Source organism: Mauremys mutica, chromosome 11 (assembly GCF_020497125.1).
Source record: "Mauremys mutica isolate MM-2020 ecotype Southern chromosome 11, ASM2049712v1, whole genome shotgun sequence".
NCBI classification, from domain to species: Eukaryota; Metazoa; Chordata; order Testudines; family Geoemydidae; genus Mauremys; species Mauremys mutica.
This window is the reverse complement of record NC_059082.1, coordinates 66,595,448-66,616,564: the sequence shown is the minus strand read 5'-3', so window position 1 is coordinate 66,616,564 and position 21,117 is coordinate 66,595,448. Positions and strand designations below refer to the sequence as shown.

The window sequence follows — 21,117 nt, the reverse complement described above, 5'->3', positions numbered from 1 at the left end:
TCTGTAGTAACTGCAAAGCACTTTATAAAATAATGAGTTGGGTGCTGTTGGTGAGGCGAGTGCTGGTTCATTTTATGTACTCAGTAATGGGACATACATAACATTGGATATTGGCACTAGCTTAAATTTCAGAGGGAGTATTGAGATTTTGTAGGTCTCTACTTGGTGGGAATATTTTGTGTGGGAGCTTTAACTTTTTGCTTACAAACCTTGATCTTTCAAAATTGTAGTTAATATTGCTGTATCAGTACACTAGCAAAGAAAATAATTAGGATATGTTATTCATAAGAACACTGACTTTTTTTTAACAGCAAAACAACTTAAAGCAGCATTTTGACAGTGTCAGCAATGCAGTAGTCTTACTTGACTGCCTACTATTTCTTGAATTGCATCCAAGATCATAGGGAATTGAACTTTGGTCTGGCAAGTCCAAGTTAATGTTCTAGCCACTGGACCATCCTTCCTCTGTGTGATGTTCTTTCTTATTTATTTTATTACATTAATGCCTAAAAGCCATAGTCATGGCCTAGGACTCTATTGTACTAGCCACTGTACAAAAAAGACAGTCTGTGCCCCCAAACAGTTTACAGTCTCAGTACAAGACAAGAGACAACAGGTGGATACAGTCGTACAGGGAAACAAAGACAATATTGGTCAACGTGATAGGCAGTGGTCTCAGCAAACCATCAATCTACCTGTTGTCGAGTGTTGTTTTTTTTTTTGGTAGGGATTACAGCAAAGGAGAATTTTTGAGGAGGCTTTTCAAGGAGGATAATGAGTTAGTTTTGTGGATATTTATTGGGAGCGCCTCCTAAACATGAGGGGCAGCATGGGAGAGAGCACAGAGATGCTTGTGAGAAAATTTAACAAATGGGTGAAGGAGGCTGGCATCATGGGCCGATCATAGGTGAGCATCAACATCTTAATAGCAAATGCAAGATCATAGGTAGCATCTGGATAGACTTTGAAGGGCCTTGGAAGTGATGACAAGCAGCTTATGTTTGATGTAATAGAGCTGGTGGAAGGATGTAAAGAGAGGAATGACATGGTCAAAGCAACAAGCTAGGGAAATGATATTTGTAGCAGCATTCTGAATGGATGTAAATGGGGCAAGATTGTATTTGTGAAAGGCAGAGAGAATGATGTTAGAGTGATTGAAATGCTAGTTGATGAGAGCTTGGATGAGAATTTTTAGCTGCATGGATGGATAAGAAAGGTCATATCTTAGAGATCTAATACATAAAAGAATTGGCAAGATTTAGACATAGCCTAGATGTGAGGACCTAGAGAGAGTTCTGAGTTGAAGATGATGCCCACATTAGGAGCCTAAGAGACAGACAGGGCAGAGGTGTTGTCCACAGTGATCAGTGAAGGAATTAGTGGGGCTGGATGGAGGAGGGATATGGTTAAGAACTCTGTTTTAGCCACATTAAGCTTTGGGTGATGGCTAGACATTCACAAGGCAAGGTCAGAGAGACAGGATGATATTTTAATTGGACAGAAAGAGACAGGTCCAGAGGAGAAAAATAGATCTGTGAGTCATCAGCACAGATCTTCCACTATGTGATATTTGAGATAGTATGTGATTAGTGAATTACAGAAGGAGGCAGTGTTAAAATCTACTCTTCGTTGTGGATTTATTTTCAGACTTCCTCATTGCAGCCTTAATGTTCTATTAACTTAATTTGTGAATGAAATATCATTGCATATATGCACTCAGTTATGTTGCTGTATGGTTTTTCTTTTTGCTTTATCTAAAGGTCTGAATTCCATTCTTTTTGCAATCAACATTGACAACAAGGACTTAAATGGGCAGAGCAAATGCACTCCTACCGTCTCTGATCTCTTAAAAGAATCCACGCAAAATGTAACCTCATTGTTGAAGGAATCCACCCAAGGTGTTAGCAGCCTTCTAAGAGAGATAACCACATCCTCTGCTGTTTCCATTTTAATCAAACCTGATCAAGACACTGACCCACTTCCAGTTCTATCAAAGAATGTTAGTGCTGGTAAGCATTTTGGGTATACTAACATAATTAAAACGTATATAAAGTGCTCAAATATTTAATTTTTTTAGATTAAGGAAGACTCTAAAAGAATATCAAGAATAAATTTTTTAAATCATTAAAGATATTTGTTACACATAATTTAAATATCCTATTTGTTACAATTTAAACTTAAAACTGGTAGGTTCGTTTTTAAGAAAAGTACTGTGGAAATACTGGTGTGAAGGAAAATGAAAAGCTCTTCTGTATAATGGATATATGCATTGTGCTATTTGTATCTCTGGGAGCAGAAAATTATAATCTCTTGACAGTTTGGGATTTTCACTTGAAATTTGTTATGGCACACTTCTATATCATTATGCCTCTATCCCGACATAACGTCACCCGATATAACATGAATTCAGATACAATGTGGTAAAGCAGCGCGCGGGGGGGTGGGGTGGGGGCGGGGCTGCGCGCTCCGGTGGATCAAATCAAGTTCGATATAACGCGATTTCACCTATAACGCATTAAGATTTTTGGCTTCCGCAGACAGCGTTATATCGAGGTAGAGGTGTACATCATACATGGCAGATGCTAATTTCATGACTCATTGTCCTTTTAATAATAATGTGTTTACTATTGGCACATATCCTTACCTATCAGTGATAAATACAGTGGGAGATGCCTATGCTTGTGTATCTAGATTACAAACTCCAGCTTGATTGTTAACTGTTTGGGCAGACAGTGTATATAGTCTATAAAGTCCCTTAACAAATAATAAATAATTATGCTTTATAGATCATAGTTTAGCCACACAAGGTTAGAACATTTGAATGTGCTATTGCCCTGCTGCAGCTAGCACAAACATGGTAGATGATAATTTTGGACAGCCACTCACAGCGTCTATGAAGACTTGAGTCTACTGTAGGTTTAAAATAGTGCAGTAAGATGCAGCTTTCACTTATATGTAGTCTGCTATGCAAGTATCAAAGGGGTAAGTTTTCATCTCTGGAAACTGAAAGTTGCAAACATAAAGCACCATTTTGGCAGTCTTGTACTCATCAAATAAAAAGTCTAACTTTGAGATGCTTAAGTAGAATTGCTTTAGATGATAGAAGAGGAAGACTCATTGTAGGTTTTTGATGCCCTATGAATTTCCATTAGAACTACAAAAATGTGTAAATGTGAGTGTGGGAGGAGAGCAAAAATTATTTACTTTACAGGCATTTAAAATATGGTGTTTATTTTAATAATGCATTTTTTAAATATCTTGACACCAAGGTTTTTGTTCAGATTTTCAACTAAATTGAATTAAGAGGATTGCAGTGCTTCTATACTTGGGATAACTTCTATTATTTCAAAATGCATTCTACAGTTCAAACAACAGAATACTTGACCATATGCTTCACATTAGTGTGCAACTTGGATAGAACAGAAACATTAGATGCATTCAAATACAGCAGTAAATTGAATTTTTATAAATTTGTCAGGTGATTCCATTGAAATCATGCTTGTTGCTTATATTCTGTTGCTTCTTTGATTTGTGTTCAGAATATATTCCATCCTCATTTTATCATTAGGGAGAAATTTTCTGTGGATATATGCTGGTCAGAGTTGGGTTGGGGAGAGGCAGAAAAGAATCAGTCCACCATGCCAGTTTTCCAGGCCTATGTGTTTCTGGTATTCTTGGATTGTACTAAAATAACATGTAGCTATTTGAAGTGACTTACATCCCATCTACATTACAAAAAAGGCAGGAGCAGGAAACTTTTTTTTTTTTTTTTTTGCCAGAGCTGGTAAGGCATAATTTGGTTAAAAGGGGTCTTGAAAACCAATCCCGAGACTACATCACTGCCTAGTTGTGGGAACAGGTTAAAATGGCTTTTGAAAATCAACTAACTCCTTTCCAGAATGGGACCAAACTGTTTTTTTAAATTGTTTTTAATAACTCTTCTTGTCATCATTGTTGTTCTATAGACAGGACCTGATATATTGTCAGATAAAATGAGTCTAATGTCACAGACGTAAAGGATGGAGCAGAAGAGTGTTGCCCTTGGATCTACTAACACATGATGGTTTCTTGTATATGCCACTGCCTTGCAAGCAGTATATTTGTTTTAAAATGCAGAACATCATTTTTTAAGTGATAGAGTAATTATTTAGGTTAGTAACTGACATTTGAGTAAATAATAAAATATAGAAAACAATGTACTTAGTAAACTTGGTGGGAAATGGGATGTACACCCATGGCAAATAACAGTTGTACTTCCCTCTAGCAGGGTGGATAAAAATCAATTATTTTTTTAAATTAAAAAATTGGATTTTTTTTTAATTTAAATCGGATTTTTTGGATAGGTTTTGTCCTCAAAAAGCATTTTATCTAAAGATAGTTTTAACTAAGATACATTATAGCTCAAAGATATCTCATCATGTAATAGGGATTATAAATTCTAATTCTATAGTATGAGACAATATATTCATGTAATGTTTAAGAAAAGGTTTGTAAATGAGTTCCAGTAGTTCATGGATTAGGGACCCAATTTTATGGGGTTCCAGGGGCTTCTGTATAGATTATTTAGGTTAATCTTTCTATCTACCCAATGGAACTAGTGCTCAGTCCAGAAGATGCCATCAGCGATGCTTAGTTTTGCAGTTCTCAGACTGTGGATTTGTGTCTCCAGAAATAACATGCTTGTTAACAGCAAAAATGTTTTAAAATAAATAAATAAATATACAGAGGTGAGAAATAACAAACCTCAACCCTATTGTCCCTCTGCAAATTTGTGTACTCAGAGTCAATCCCTTACATCTCTGTAAAAGTGCAAAGTTTCAAAAAGTTCAATGAATAGAAAATTATTGTGGGTGGAATAGATCTGGAGAAGGAGAAGAATTCTGGAGATAAATGTGAGAAGGGAGGGACAGGCAGTAGAAACAAAAGTGAAGGTGTTTGAGCAGCATATTCCAGAAGTCTTGAGGTCTTTCTGAGTGTAGCGTTCATTGATTTGAGATCTCCCATACCATTCTCTCACTAGAAGGGAAAACCAATCATGGCAGCAGGCCATGAAAGAGATCCAGTTTGGGAATATTTTAATGAAGTTCCTCTACCTGTGGGTAAGACAGGCATGCATGCAAAATGCAAACAGTGCAACAAAGAAATGGAAAGCCTGGTTGCCTGAATGAAACAACATCATGAAAAGTGTTCCTTCTCAGGAGGAAGCTGCATTGAAGATGATGAAAGGAACATGTCTGAACATGCAGGATCTTCAGGTTGGTAAACATTTTTATTTCATACTTCTTTCTTAAGGACTGCCTGTCTTCCTTCTGGACTATTCTTGAATTCTCATGTTTGAGCAAAAAATATAGTTGTTACTCTATGGTACTATCATTTTAGATGCAGTGTGATAAAAAATAAATAGCTGAAATAGGCAGATCTTCCTTTTACAATTTCACCTTTAAAGTAGTACTGAGTATCAGTGAATGCAATGAATAATACTAAATGAGCAGTTTGGTAATAGTAATTGAATAACTGCATTGACTTATTTTGTTTAGGAGAATCCATCCTCAACATGCAGGATTCTGAAGACTATCCACCTTCAAGATCACCATAATTTTCATAGTTTCAGAGTTTTCTGCCAATGATAGTGTTTCAGTCACATCATGTATGTCACATAGCCACAGTATATCACTTGTAGCAAAAAGAAAAAAAAAATCACCATCATCCAGAAACAACCATAGATAAGTTTGTGATAAGAACCAGCAGATTACAAAAAGAGGTAATGGATGAAAAAATTGCCTGATTTGTTTATGCAACAAACTCTCCTTTCCGTATGATTGAGAACCCACACTTCATTAACATGGTTCAGTCCACCCTACAGAGCAGGAAAATTGCTGGATAAAGTGTATGAAAGAGAAATTGAGCAGTGTGCAAAAGGTTAGAGGGTAAAATTGCTAACCTGAGTCTTGATGGTTGGAGCAATATCCACAATGATCCTGTTGTATGTGCTTGTGTGACAATAGAAGAAGGGAATGTCTTCCTTATAGAAACAATTGATACATCAGGAAATGCACACACAGCAGAATACTTGCAAGAAGTAGCAGTAAAAGCTATAACAAACTGTGAACAAAATTTCAAAAATCTAGTACGCAGCTTGGTCACAGACAATGCTGCAAATGTATCCAAGATGAGAAGAAATTATTTAGAAGAGAGTGAAGAGAGTCCCAAGCTAATAACATAGTTGCAGTGCTCATTTGACGCACCTTCTAGCCAAAGACTTTAGTGTTCCAGAAATAAAGGCTAATGTTGAAATTGCAAAATACTTCTGTAACAACCACTTTGCAGCGGCTACTCTCAAAAAAATTGGGAGGATCCAACCTAACTCTCTCACAAGACGTGCAGTGGAACTCAGTAGTGGACTGTGTTTAGCACTCTATCAAGAACTGGCCTAATCTGATGACAGTTTGTGAACAAAATTGTGAAAAAATAGATGGCACTGTCACAGCCAAAGTTCTCAACATTGGGCTTAAGAGAAATGTTGAACACATGCTGAGTACCCTGAAGCCTATTTCTGTAGCCTTGAACAAAATGCAGGGAAATAGCTGTTTTATTGCTGACGCTGTTGAAATTTGGAAGGAACTGAGTGAGATCTTAAAAAGAGAAATATGCAGTGACAGAGTTAAATTACAAGCATTAAGAAAGCAAATGGGACAAGCACTATCTGCAGCTTATTTTCTTGCACACATTCTCAATACTTGGTACCAGGGTCAAACCTTAACTGCTGAAGAAGAGGAGTTGACTATGACATGGACATCCAGCAATCATTCCTCCATAATGCCAGCCATAATAAACTTCAGAGCTAAGGGTGAACCATTCAAGAAATGTATGTTTGCTGATGATGTTTTAAAGAAAATCACACCAGTGAACTGGTGGAAGTCACTTAAGCACTTGGATTCAAAGACTGTTGAAGTGATAATCTCACTTTTAACAGCAGTATCTTCTTCTGACGGCGTAGAAAGAATATTTTCTTCCTTTGGACTAATTCATTCCAAATTGAGAAATCGTTTGGGAGCTGAAAAAGCAGGAAAGCTTGTTTTTCTTTTCCAGATTATGAACAAACAGGAAAGTGAAGACAACTGAGTTAGCTGCAGAAGCCAATATTTTAAGTTTCTTATGTTGACCTGGCTGACATAGTCAATTTTTTAAAAAAATATTTCATTTAACAATTTTAGTTAAAAATAATTTTAACAAAAACAAACCAGATTTTAAAAAAACTTGAATATTTAACTAAATTAAAAAATTCATATACTTGTTTTGTTAGAATATTATATGTTTGCTGTTGAAGAAAAAAATCTAGAATACATAACGTTGTTTTAGTTAAATAAAACAATTTAAATGTCTGTCTGGTGATGTTTTCTTCCTAATATAGAATGGCAAGAAAATCCTCCAAATATTAATGGTTAACCTGTTGATTTGGAGATAGTTCACCTCCCAATGACTTCATAAATATCTGCTTCAAATACCTTTGGTAAATGAAATAACCAAACAATCATTCATTTTCTGATACAGCTGTAAAATTTATCTGAAAAGTTTTCAAAATAAATTACTTAAAAATTTATAGTGTGTACCTTCTGAAAATGAAACCTACATCTATCTCTGAGTTGTGAAGAATATGTATTAAGGTTATAACAACGAACAAGAATGCACTTTTGTGTATAAATCCATGATTACATTGAGTCTTCCTGCCTAGTGATTTAAATCAAATCCAGCCTGTCCTCTAGATCAAAAGGGGAAGGCAGAAAACTGTAATATTAGTTTAGCTGAATGGGGGGTGTGTGGGTGGGTGGGGGGAGGTGGGGTAGCTGGTGTGGGGGCAAGGGACAAAATTAGAAATTTCAAAATATATATTGAACTTTTCTTTCTCTGAGAGAGTTCCAGTATGGTGCCACAAACAAATATGACCTCCATCCACCCACCTCCTCAAAAACAACTCTTCAAAGTCTGAGCCATTTAGTTAGGGGTCCTTTAAATAAACTGCTTAACAGGTTCAAAAGTACATTTAAAGGTAAAGAATATAAACCCATGAGGTTTTATAAGTATCCTATGGCCTGTCACTAATCTTGTCTGAGACTCAGGGTGGTTGAGGAAAAATCTTTTATTGGACCAACTTCTGTTGGTGAAAGAGACAAGCTTTCTTCAGCTCTGTGTAGCTCAAAAGCTTCTCTCTTTCACCAACAGAAGTTGGTCCAATGAAAGATACTACCTTTAGGCCTGGTCTACACTGGGGGACAGTGGGGGGGGGAATTGATCTAAGATACACAACTTCAGCTATGAGAATAGCGTAGCTGAAGTCGACGTATCTTAGATCGATTTAGAATCACTTTGTGTCCTCGCAGCACAGGATTGATGGCCGCCACTCCCCCGTTGACTTTGCTTCCGCCTCTTGCCGAGGTGGAGTTCAGCAGTTGACCGGAGAGCGATCGGGGATTTACATGCGATAAATCAATCCTTGATAGATCGATCGCTACCTGCCGATCCGGTAGTCTCCTGGTACCAACATTGCTGCAACAACACTGCAAACTCTAATTTTATCTGTCATTCTTTGTCATTTTAACCCTTTTCTATTTGTAGTAGTACTCTTAAATAATTGCCACGGAATACTCTTTTTAAGTATCTGGAATTTCTTCCTGTGAAACACTTCCCATCAAGGTTCCCTGAGCAGCTATCAAAAATGTTAGCGACTTGATTGATTGGGGCGGGGAGGATATGAAATACATTGCTATCTTTTTATTTCAAATATGTCATTTTAGCAGTGTGCAAACTTGCTTTGGCAGCCTTAATCCTGGAAAAATCTTTTTGTTTGTGTTTTGTTTCCCCTGTTCCATCATCATGTATGTTTACCTCTTTAAGGAAAGGCAGTAAAGTCCTAAAACATGAATTAGGTATCTCCATTTGTTGTTAGCTGATTTTCTCTAAAATATGTAAATCAATCTTTTGTTGCCACCAGATTTAAAATGTAGAAAAGATCGAAAGAAGAAGAAAAGGGTGACACACATCATCTCATTTGATGAGGAGGAAGATGAACAAAATTTAGGAGATACTTTAAAGACAGCAGTTGCAGGAGAAAGCTCAGAAGAGAACTCAGACAAGTCTTCAGCTTTTGTGTTACCTTCCTCTGAAGGCTCTCTTGTACAAAATTTAAATGGAAATCAGAATACCCATTTGTGGAAAAGTGATTCCATGTTTTTGAATGGAGAGTGTAGTTACCAGAAGCTTGATGTGAAGAGTATTGATGATGAAGATGTGGATGAAAACGAGGAAGAGATATATGGAAAGATACTGGGAAACAAAGGCATGGAAGATGAAACAAAAGTTTCAGAAAAGTGAGTACATAGAGCCAAAACTAAACTGTCTCTGCAGTTCTACTTTGCTTCAAGTGCTTAACAGGAACAGGAAAATTAATTTGCCTAACCTATAAGATCCCTAAACTTTTACCTATTTTTAGAATCAAACTATAGCTTACCCAAATAATTCACATGGTCAAAATGTAAAATCTGGTATTCTTCACTTGTGATTTCTGGCAAGGACCAGAAGAAAAACTTGTGAGATTTCCAGGAGTTTCCTTACAAGATTTCCAGCTGAGCTTTTCAGACTCAAGTTTCAAATAGTCATCCAAACTTTTGGATGATAAATTCAAACCAATTCTTACCCATTGGAGATTTTCCCATCCTTCGTATGTGATCACCTGGATTTTGGTTGTAAAGTAAAATGATGTTTGTTTTTTAAATGGGAGGTTGGGGGAAACAAAATACATAGTTAAATGACACAGTTTTAATATTTTGTTTTTTGAAATTGCATCCTCCATTCTTTTCCTGATCATGTTTGGCAGACTGGGCACTAACGGTGGAGAACAGGGCACTGCCCAGCCTGCCTGCCTACTTTGCACCAGCCAACTCTGCTGTGAATCTGTGTTATGTTTGAAACATTTCTTCATACATCTGATCACAAGGATTGGGATCGGGGAGGGGGAACTGAGATACAATTATTTCCTAGTATAACTCATAGCAACTTCTATCCTGAAAATGCTGTACAAAATGAATAATTATATATTATATTTCAAAGAAATACATAAAACACAGCTCACTGCCCATCATATGTTTTTATTTAGGCCATATGAAGGGGGCACATGCAATTCACAGATATGCACTTGGACTCCCCTGCAGATCCTGAATGATAGTTCAGATATTCTGTTTCCTGTCAGTGCTGTTGATCCTTACTCCCAGATTGGTAGGTATTTACTATTATCTAATTTCAATAAACTGCTCTAGTTCTCTACTGTGTTGAAATCATGTTCTGGTACACCATAATTTTTATACAACTTCAGTGCTATCATTCTTGATAAACGTAAGTTCATATTCTACCTGTATGTATTTGATTTGACATGCTATCAATTCCACATGCTTCTCTTTATTAGTGATTGTAATACAGTAGCTATGTATTATTTATATGAGCTCCCGAATCTCTCAAATGGGCTTTACCCAGCCATATACTAGAATTTGGATTTTAAGTGAATGGAAAAAAATACCCTTTTTAGCTATAAAATATAATTGCATATGTTTTGGCATATATTGTATAAATGTCAAGAAGTCAATTCCCTTTTTATTGTCCACCACATTTTCAGCGTGCATTCTGACTCGATGAATGTTCTAGTCATATCCTCTGAATACTAACTTTGTGCATTACACGATTTATTTAAACAACGAGGAGTCCGGTGGCACCTTAAAGACTAACCGATTTATTTGGGCATAAGCTTTCATGGGTAAAAAACCCACTTCTTCAGATGCATGGAGTGATGCAGGCATAAATATATATTGGCACATGAAGAGAGGGGCGTTACCTTACAAGTGGAGAACCAATGTTGAAGGCAGATTCAGTGGTTGTGGTCCTCTCCCAATAATTGATGAGGAGATGTCAACACCAAGAGAGGGAAAATTGCTTTTGTCGTGAGCCAGCCACTCCCAGTCCCTATTTAAGCCCAAGTTGATGATGTTAAATTTGCAAATGAATTGTAGCTCTGCAGTTTCTCTTTGAAGTCTGTTTTTGAAGGGTTTTTTTGTTGAAAAATGGCTACTTTTAAATCTGCTATTGAGTGTCCAGGGAGATTGAAGTATTCTCCTACTGGCTTTTGTATGTTACCATTCCTGATGTCTGATTTGTGTCCATTTATTCTTTTACATACAGACTGTCCGGTTTGGCCAATGTACATGGCAGAGGGGTGTGGCTGATGTGGTTGGGTCCTACGATGGTGTCACTAGAGTAGATATGGGGACAGAGAAGGCAACAGGGTTTGTTACAGGGATTGGTTCCTGGCTTAGTGTTTCTGTGGTGTGGTGTATAGTTGCTGGTGAGTATTTGCTTCAGGTTGGGGGCTGTCTGTAAGCAAGGATTGGCCTGCCTCCCAAGGCCTGTGAGAGTGGGGGATCATTTTCCAGGATAGGTTTTAGATCGTTGGTGATGCGCTGGAGAGGTTTTAGCTGGGAGCTGTACATGATGGCCCCTGGTGTTCTATTATTTTCCTTGCTGGGCCTGTCCTGTAGTAGGTGACTTCTGAGTACCCATCTCACTTTGTCAATCTGTTTCCTCACTTTCCCAGGTGGGTATTGTAGTTTTAAAAATGCTTGATAGAGATCTTGTAGGTGTTTGTCTCTGTCTGAGGGATTAGAGCAAATGCGGTTGTATCTTAGAGCTTAGGTGTAGACAGTGGATCGTGTGATGTGTCCTGCATGGAAGCTGGAGGCATGTAGGTAAGTATAGTGGTCAGTAGGTTTCCGGTATAGGGTGGTGTTTATGTGACCATCACTTATTTGCACTGTAGTGTCCAGGAAGTGGATCTCTTGTGTGGACTGGTCCAGGCTGAGTGGGTGGAAATTGTTGAAATCCAGGTGGAATTCTTCAAGGGCCTCCTTCCCATGGATCCATATGATGATGTCATCAATGTAGTGTAAGTAGAGGAGGGGCTCTAGGGGACGAGAGCTGAGGAAGCGTTGTTCTAAGTCAGCCATAAAAATGTTGGCATACTGTGGGGCCATGCGGGTACCCATAGCAGTGCTGCTGACTTGAAGGTATAAGGTGTCCCCAAATCTGAAATAGTTGTGGGTGAGGACAAAGTCACAAAGCTCAGCCACCAGGTGTGCTGTGGCCTCATCAGGGATACTGTTCCTGACAGCTTGTAGTCCATCTTTGTGTGGAATATTGATGTAAAGAGCTTCTACATCCATGGTGGCCAGGATGGTGTTTTCAGGAAGAAAACCTGATAGTTGGTACAATTTATTTAGATAATTAACTTAAAAACTGAGCTAATGGAGGATGGGCATTGATCCATGCAGCACATGGGTTGTCTTGCACATTAATTATCTTGCTGATGCCAGAAAATGTGTATGTTTCTATAAGTATTCCATATTATAATATGACACATCAGACATACCGGGGTGCTGTGGAAGAGCAAATTTCTCTGGCATGTCTTCCGGTGTGGAAAGTGTTCCAGCGGAGAGATTTTCAGTAATCAGTGGGACTAAGTATACTTGCCATCTTGAAGATTATTGTGGACTCAAAACGAAATACCTTAATGGTTTCAGTGAAAATGTTTACAGTAAAAGATCTCATAGCAGGAATTTATAGTTGTCTTAACTCAAAAATGTAAAAATTTGTTTTGAAATGTTGAACTGTTAACTAAAATAAAATTATTTAGAACTGGAATTTTGGAATATTTATCAATTTGTAGAGGTGTGCCTGATGAGGAGAGTAATAAAAATATTTTAAAAGTAGCAAAAAAAAAAAAGTATGCAGTCCTAAGCATGTGTAGATAACAGTAAACAACAGCACACTTGTTTGTGTTGAGGTGTGAAAGGGATACAGAGCACAGGCAGAGAACCGTCATTTTGAGAGCAACGAATTTATGTAATTCTCCTGAGTCGTAAGCCTGGTTGAGGATGCTATGACAATGCTCTTCCTGGGGTGGGGGTGGGGGGTGGAAGCGGGGGTTGGAGGGAGAGAGAGAGGTGCATCTTAAATTCACAGTTAATGATATTTGATTGTTCAGGAGGAGGCACTTCATCAGTTGTTGGCAGCTTTCTTTTGACTTCCGTGAGCCCAACTCTGAAAGGTGCTGAGCACTTTCTTGAGATGTATTGAACAGTCTTCAGCTTTCATTTACATTAACAGGAGTTGAGGACCCTCTGTACCTTGCAGAATCTGGCACTATATGAATAGCTAAATTGTACACAGTATATAAATTAAGAGGACTTGATTCCCAATCCTGTCAGATGCTGAATATCCTCTTTCCCGTTGCAATTGATGCAGACGTTGCTCAGCACCTCAGAATATGGGAGATGTGAATATACTGTAAAACAAAGCTATCTATAATTTTTCAACTAGCTAGCTAGTTTGCTAGCATAGACGAGAACTAAGAATTACACTCATACTCATATTTTTACATGGACTGCCAAAAAAATAACGTTAGAGAGGGAAGCAAACAGCTGTGTTTTTGAAATCCTTAGCAGTTTATGCTGTGTGCCTGGCTAGGCGAACATGAACTTTGAGTAATCTCAAGTCAGCATTGCAGTTGTGTGATAGAATAAATTTTATTCTTTAAAAAAAATACATTTTAATAAATAGTTTGGTACCATTACTATGAAGTTTCGAAGTATTAAATGTCCTAAACACATTAATAGTATGAATGTTGGTTTTCTGTATATCAGTTCGTGTTGTTTGTGCCTGACATGGAATTTAGACCACCACAATGATTTTGTGATGCAACATCTACCTAAACTATTTAAATTTAAAAAACAATAGCACTTGTCTAAAAGTGGAGATTGAAAGGTCAAGGAGTAACAGGATGCCACAGATGTAAAATGGCCTAATGCAAATTTTAATGTATTGATGTGGAACAAAGCTTTGGTTTCTGATAGATGCCTACCATAGACACTTCCAAATCCTGAAAAGCCTAATCGTTTGAATATAGCTGATTCAAAATGATTATATGCATACTTTAGTATTATATTGCAATAGTAAAATTACAAGATTAATCTGTGCAATAGGTGATGGTTAAATTTGTGTGTATAATTCCTGTGTATAAAACTATAATGAATCTTCTCAAAAATAGAATTCACTGGTGGGTTGAGGCCAAGGAATGTAAAGTTTCAGTTATAGAAGAGAAATTTTAGGCAGATACTAACTAGAGAAAAATAACTTATAACCAAAGTCACATGAAGTTGGTTTAATACAGGAATATACAAAATATGTCTGCTTGGCTGAATGCTATGTCTCAATCTCATCTGCTGGGTGTGTATGATAGCCCATTCTCTCTCCCCACTCCCCTCCACTCCCCGGCCATAAAGGTCTATGGAGAACTGAATTCTCATAGCAATTTACTTATTTGTCATCCTCCAATATCTACAGTAGTGTTATTTAGATGTTAGAGGAGCCAGGGAGAAAATACAGGATTTCTGTAGGGACTGAAAGTGGATTAATTTGGATATACAGTAACTCCTCGCTTAATGTTGTAGTTATATTACTGAAAAATGTGACTTTAAGCGAAACGATGTTAAGCGAATCCAATTTCCCCATAAGAATTAATGTAAATGGGGGGATTAGGTTCCAGGGAAATTTTTTTCGCCAGCCAAGCCACCCCCCCACCCAGTTTTAAACAAACAGTTTAATACTGTACACAGCGATCATGATTGTGAAGCTTGGTTGAAGTGGTGAAGTCAGAGGGTGGAAGAGGGTGGGATATTTCCCAGGGAATGCCTTACTGCTAAATGATGAACTAGCTTTTGGCTGAGCCCTCAAGGTTTAACCCACTGTTGTTAATTTAGCCTCACACTCTACAGGGCAGCACGAATGGAGGGAGGGGAGACAGCGTGGCAGACAGAGACAGAGAGAGACAGTGTGTGTGAGAGGCAGAGAGATGCGCATTGGCCTTTTAGGTAGGCTGACCCCACTCTAAGTACACTGCCTTGTTAAGTAGATCAGCAAGTTGAGACAGCAGCTGCTGCTGGCAGGAAGCTCCCTCTATCCTTAGCCCTGTCATGTCCCTTCCCTCCCCCCATGGAGATGGGGTAAGTTGGGTGCAGGAGCGGGGGATGGGGGACACACTGACATTAGCTCCCCTCTCTCCCCCCCTTGCACAGCAAGCAGGAGGCTCCTGCGAGCAGTTCCAAGGCAGAGGGCGGGAGCTGCACATGGCAGTAGTGGGAAGGACAGCTGAACTGCCAGCAGTTGATAGCCTGCTGGGCAGCTGCTGCACAGGGAACTTAGGGGAACAGGGAACTGATAGGGGGCTGCCAGTCCACCCTGGTTCCAAGCCCCCACCAGCTAGCTCCAACAGGTTGCTCTTTCTGCAAGCAGTGGACAAAGCAGGCGGCTGCCAAACGTTATAAGGGAGCATTGCACAACTTTAAACGAGCATGTTCCCTAATTGATTAGCAATGAAACAACGTTAACCGGGATGACTTTAAATGAGGAGTTATGGTACTGTGAGATTTAAATTGGAAGACCTTAGTAAGGCTAGCTTTTATTATGGGCCATTAAAACTACCAAATCAGATGTACATAACTAACAATGTCGTTACTTTAAGATTACCATTGTCTATTAATGTCTGTGTTTCTACACCTGTGCTTTCATTTCCTTCTGCACTGTTCCTAGTTTTTATGTTACTGCCCCCTTCATCTTTCTTAAACTCTTATTTTCATACCTATCCTGTTGCCTTCTACAGATGGAACACACTCTCCTTGCACCCAAGCACACTCCACCCCAAAACCCATTTCTTTTACCAACTCAGCATCAATCCCTTACAGCATCATTTTTCTGAATGATTATGATCCTGAGATGATATGGAACACAAACTCCAGGGCAGGGAGTGAGTCTGTAAAACTGTGTACATTAAAGATTCTTTATTTTGCCATAATGTGTCACCAGAATATATAGTTTGTTTAGTTACTTGGCTAACTGTTTCATAAAACAACATGTTTGTTTGAATGTGTTCTCTTTTTAATGAATACTTAACAGTTCAGCTGCATTCCAAATATATGCAGTTCAGAAGTAAAACCTTTCTTCTGTTTTGAATCTGCTGTGTATATTCCCGTAGTTTTTGAGAACCATTAATTGATGAGGTAGATAAATGGGCAGTGTTTTTTAACAATTTGTCTGTATCATTATGGTGGTAAAAATCAAAGAATATAACTTGCAAAGAATTAAGTAATGTCGTACTGCCCTCTATTGTTGTTTCATATACTTGCAACTAATAAAATATCAGTACTTGAATAGTTGTATGCAGTGTTGTAGCTGTGTCGGTCCAGGGTACTAGAAAGACAAAGTGGGTGAGGTAATATCTTGTATTGGACCAATTCTGTTGGTAAGAGAGACAAGCTTTTGAGTTTACACAGAGCTGTTCTTCAGATCTGACTCAGGCCTGAAGAAGAGCTCTATCTAAGCTCAAAAGCTCGTCTCTGTCACCAAAAGAAGTTGGTCCATAAAAGATACTACCTTGTCCCAGTAGTTGAATGGAGAAGCACCAAGCAGTCCCTTTTTTTACATTTAATAAGAATTGTGAGCCTCAGACCCTTATCAGCAATCTTTCTGAGTTTTTAAATTTGTTTTTAAATTTTATACCAGGTTTCAGACCAAAACACCCACGGAGAGAAACTATTTTGTTTGCTAATATAATTTATTTGATTTCTTTATTTGGTTTTGCCTTTGTTTAGCTGACAACACTGGAGTTTGGTCTGTGACAAACAGTTGCTAATTATTCTGCAATGGTGGGAGGAAATATTTAGTGTTTTAATTGATTGGAAAATAGGGTAGCATTATGAAAAGATTGTTATTAAAGCATACTGTTTGGATTGTTGTAGCATTGATATGGTATGTACTAACATCCTAATATTTCATCTTGATTTATAGGCTTATTACAGTGATTAGTATCAAGGCTGATATAACTTTGAAATTGTTACAATATACTTTTTCATTAATTTGTAAGGGTGCCTTGACTTCAGTTCTTATTGTAATGCTTCAAGGATGTGTCAAGACGCATCAAGTCTACATGTATTGTGAGGTAGCACAACTTGGGTTGAAATTCAGTTGCTTGGAAACAAAGTGGAGAGTTCAGTAATGACTCTACCATTTTAAAAAACAAACACAGACATGCCCCTCCTTATTCAACCCAACATCACTGTCAAAACATTGTCAAACTTCTCTCTCCATTTTTTTTTTAAATCCAGTACTGTTTTAACATATGCCTCTAGGTTTATTTTACGGTAACCTCATTATGATAAAATATATTTAGGATATATGCAGAAAATGTCAGTGAAATATGACTAAATTTTTGTTTCACTTGAATGTTTTATAAGGGACTGAATGGCCCATGGGGCTATTAAATAGAGACAGCCTTTTGTATGTAGGATGATGGTATGAATATGGATTAATTTTTATTAGGGACATAAAATAGTCAGTGTTAGATGGCTTAGAAAAATTAACTACTTAATATACAGAACAGATACAGTATGAGGTATAAACTTTTCCACACTGACCCATTAATGTCTAAACCCTGACATGGTGGAATGACCTCTGGAAGTGAATGGTTTCTATGCTTATTTAATCTTCATGTTCTGTATGAAGACTGCCAACAAAGATGTCAGTTGTAATAGTGGGTTTTTAAATTTACAAAATGTCAATTTAGTACTGGATTTAAACCACCACTTCACTTCCCACAGATCTCAGTTTGTGATGAGTATCAAATTTCATATTTAATTAAATTAAGCATCAGGATTTGTGATATTTCAGGGAAGGCATTTCCTCAGAACTTTGAAACATGAAATTGTGACTGTAAAATGTCAGCACACTAAATGTAATATGACTAAAACTAAAATTCTCAGAAGCACCTAAGTCTCATTGACAGTCAATGGGGCTTATACACTTACAAGCCTATTTCCTTTGTGAAATTTTGATTTAGGTGCTTTTGAAAACTTTACTTACCTTACTACCATTATTAGTTGCAAGTGTAACGGACAACTGTTACATTTAGCTCATGTTGTATGTTGTTTGATTTTTTTTCCATTAACTAATTTATGTCCTGTGCATACTACTTTAGGTAACCTGGAGAATGGAGATGGGCATGAAAGTGCTGTTCTTACAGTAGAACTGGCTCAGAGAGGATCTGAACTTCCTTATAGGTAAATCAGAGTTAGATTTTCTAATTATAAAACAGAAGTACTTAATGGTAAACAGGCACATGCAAAGTAAAGTTTACACCGAAGCTATAATTACTCAGTACTCGAAACACACCAGTAATCAGATTAATGCTATAAACATTTGGAAAGACAAATGCCTAAATCCATACGTCCATATTTTCATAATCTTAATATTTTATATGATCTCTAATGAGATCATAAGGAGCCATATCAAATGGTATCTGGACTTCATCTGGAAGTCATTTTTGCACCATATACTAGTCTATTTGAAAATTAATATTTTCAATTATTAATGCAGAAATTTGAATTTTATTTTAAATTTCAAATAAGTTTGGGTTAAAATAAAAGTATTTTGCTCTTTATAGCTTCAGCATGTTAGAGTTACATGTACACATGGTGAACAGAATGTGGTCATTTGATCATTTCTACTTCTACAAATCTTGCTTATTAGTCTTTGAATTGAGCATTTTGTGTTCCTCCGGTTAATATTAATGATCTTCTGTCTTTTTAACTAGAGTGGATGTCAGTCCTCCTGTTCAAGTGAATGCTTTAAGCAATATGTTGCCTTCAGCCACTGTGCCAGAATCAATGACAATTAGTAAGTACTTGCTTGAACCATTTAGATTGACAGTATGTGCTTTTCAGAATTAGCTTTTCAAGCTCTACTGATAGTGTGCACCCTCGCTTTCTTTCTCTCTCTGAGACATGTCCTGTGAGGCAAAGCCTTTGCTCTGATGAACACACAGTACTTCTCTTTTGACCTGCTCGCTATCAATGAGCATGAGAGTTCTGAGATGGTTCTGAATCTGCAGTTCTCAGCTAGTGTTACTGTGTTGCCAATGTGACACCAGCCTTTTTTCTCCAAAAACTACTCAAAATACTGTCATATTAGAGATTTAACAATTACCAGAGTAATTGTTTAATTTGATAAAATACCACAGAAGGGCTGGTGGAGAGCTGATCTTAAGCAGTATTTTTTGTTGAGATACTGTTTATTTTGCCTGACATCTAGCCAGAGCAGAAAAGCCCTCTACTCCTCCCATTACCACTCATTCTACTCATTTGATATGGAAAATACTTCAATCCTGCCATGATCACAAATATGACTCTGACTCCTCTCCATACCTCTCCCATATTCCCACACGCTGCAGTGGAGTTAGAAGGGTTAACAGTTCTGAGGCTTGTTCTCCAGCTTTATTATTCCCCAGTTACTTACGAAGAGCAACTGTCTGGCTGGCTCTGCAGGCGGCTTTCCAGATGGGCTAGTGGTCAGGGCCTGCTTCCTCAAACTCTGTCTTTATAACAGTATTTCATGATCACATTCAGGAAGACAGAAATAACAATCAAATTTCATCTGCAAAAATGTACAGTAGGTTCTGCTTAATAGCAATCCTGATATTAGCAGCTTCCAGTTAGTGGCAACATATTGTGGGGGAACCAATCTCGTGCTATTAATATTAATGTTAAAGGAATTTGAATATCAGCAATGGCATACAGCTTATCAGTAAGGCTAAGATTTATCACAGGTAGTTTTAGTAAAAGTCACGGGCAGGTGGCAGGAAATAAACAGAAATTAATGGAAGCCCACAACCCTCCTCCCGGACTGAGCCCCTCCGAGGGGGGATGCAGCATGGCCGCAGCACAGCGTGGCCGGAGGAGCCGGGGGTGGGGGGCGCGGCACGGCCGAAGGAGCCGGGGGGGGTGGGGGTGGGATAGGATTGCACGCGTGGGTGCGGAGCGGCCGGAGGAGGAGCCAAGGGGAGTGTGGCCAGAGGAGGAGCCAAGGAGGGGCGCCTTTTTTATGTTTGCTCCCCCTGCACTTAGAACCTGGCTACGCCACTGGAGGGAGATGGCTTCCCAAGCCCTGTCCGAGCAATCCCCCTCCAAACTTATCATCATAAGCAAGCTTCCCACAGACCAGGCCACACCAATTTAAAGTGGTACCACACTGGAAAATGATATAAGACAGAAACACCCTATCACCTATGGGTGAACACTTTTCCCAAAGCAATCACTCTATATCTGGCCTATCAGTCCTCATCCTCAAAGGAAACCTGTGCAACACTTTCAAAATACAAGTCTGGGAGCTTAAATTCATTGCTCTGCTAGACACTAAAAATCATGGACTGAACAGAGATGCAGGCTTTATGGCGTATTACAGCAATCTGTAACCCACTAACCCCCTCTTTTTGTCCTGTGACTGCAGAGATGTTAATGGGCCACTTTACCTTGGATGGTCCCTTACAGTATGTGCTAATTACTTATGTTCCACCTTGTATTTTGCTGTGATGCTGGGCATACCTTTCCCTGACCTGAAGAAGAGCTCTGTGTGCCTTGAAAGCTTGTCTCTCTCAGCCACAGAAGTTGATCCAATATTACCTCACCCACCTTGTCTCTCTAAGTATTAGTTGTGTATCGTGTGTTTCTACACTAATTTTATGCCAGAGAATATCTGTTCATGTTGTTTCTAAAGTAAATTTAAATGTAATTATTTTATTACTTTCGGCTGAAATATAGAAAGTCAAGCTGGAAACTGTGCCTTCCTGCATTATTTGTGAATTGTGGATTAGGAGCTGTAATATTTATAGCAATATAGAACAATTGGTCACCGGTAGGGGGAGCAGTTGGTCTTTGAAATTGATTTCCAGCCTATGGAATTATGTCCAATTAATCTACTGTACAATGAAAAAAGTTAAAATTGTCTATGATCTGCATTTCAGTGGTTATTTAGCCTTTTCTGGCTAATATGAAAGCTAACATTTAACATTAAAATGAATTTCCCATTACTGTTTTTTTTGTTTGAGAGAAGAGATAGATCATAGTAAACAATTTATAAAGCTGTGTGTCTGTTCAATAAATATTTTTTGTTGTCAACGTTTTTCTTAAGATGCGA

The 21,117-nt window shown here is 38.1% G+C and overlaps 1 protein-coding gene across 6 annotated transcripts in view; it reads left to right on the top strand.

Moving 5' to 3' along the window:
* Window positions 1-21,117, top strand: part of SNX29 (sorting nexin 29) — a 393,141-nt gene that overhangs the window by 31,161 nt on the left and 340,863 nt on the right. For all 6 annotated transcript variants that reach the window (XM_044978953.1, XM_044978955.1, XM_044978957.1 and 3 more), the window contains exons 7-11: window positions 1,761-2,009; window positions 8,990-9,365; window positions 10,151-10,269; window positions 18,125-18,206; window positions 18,740-18,822. In XM_044978953.1, the coding sequence (XP_044834888.1) occupies window positions 1,761-2,009; window positions 8,990-9,365; window positions 10,151-10,269; window positions 18,125-18,206; window positions 18,740-18,822 (909 nt within the window). The remainder of the gene's footprint in view (window positions 1-1,760; window positions 2,010-8,989; window positions 9,366-10,150; window positions 10,270-18,124; window positions 18,207-18,739; window positions 18,823-21,117) is intronic.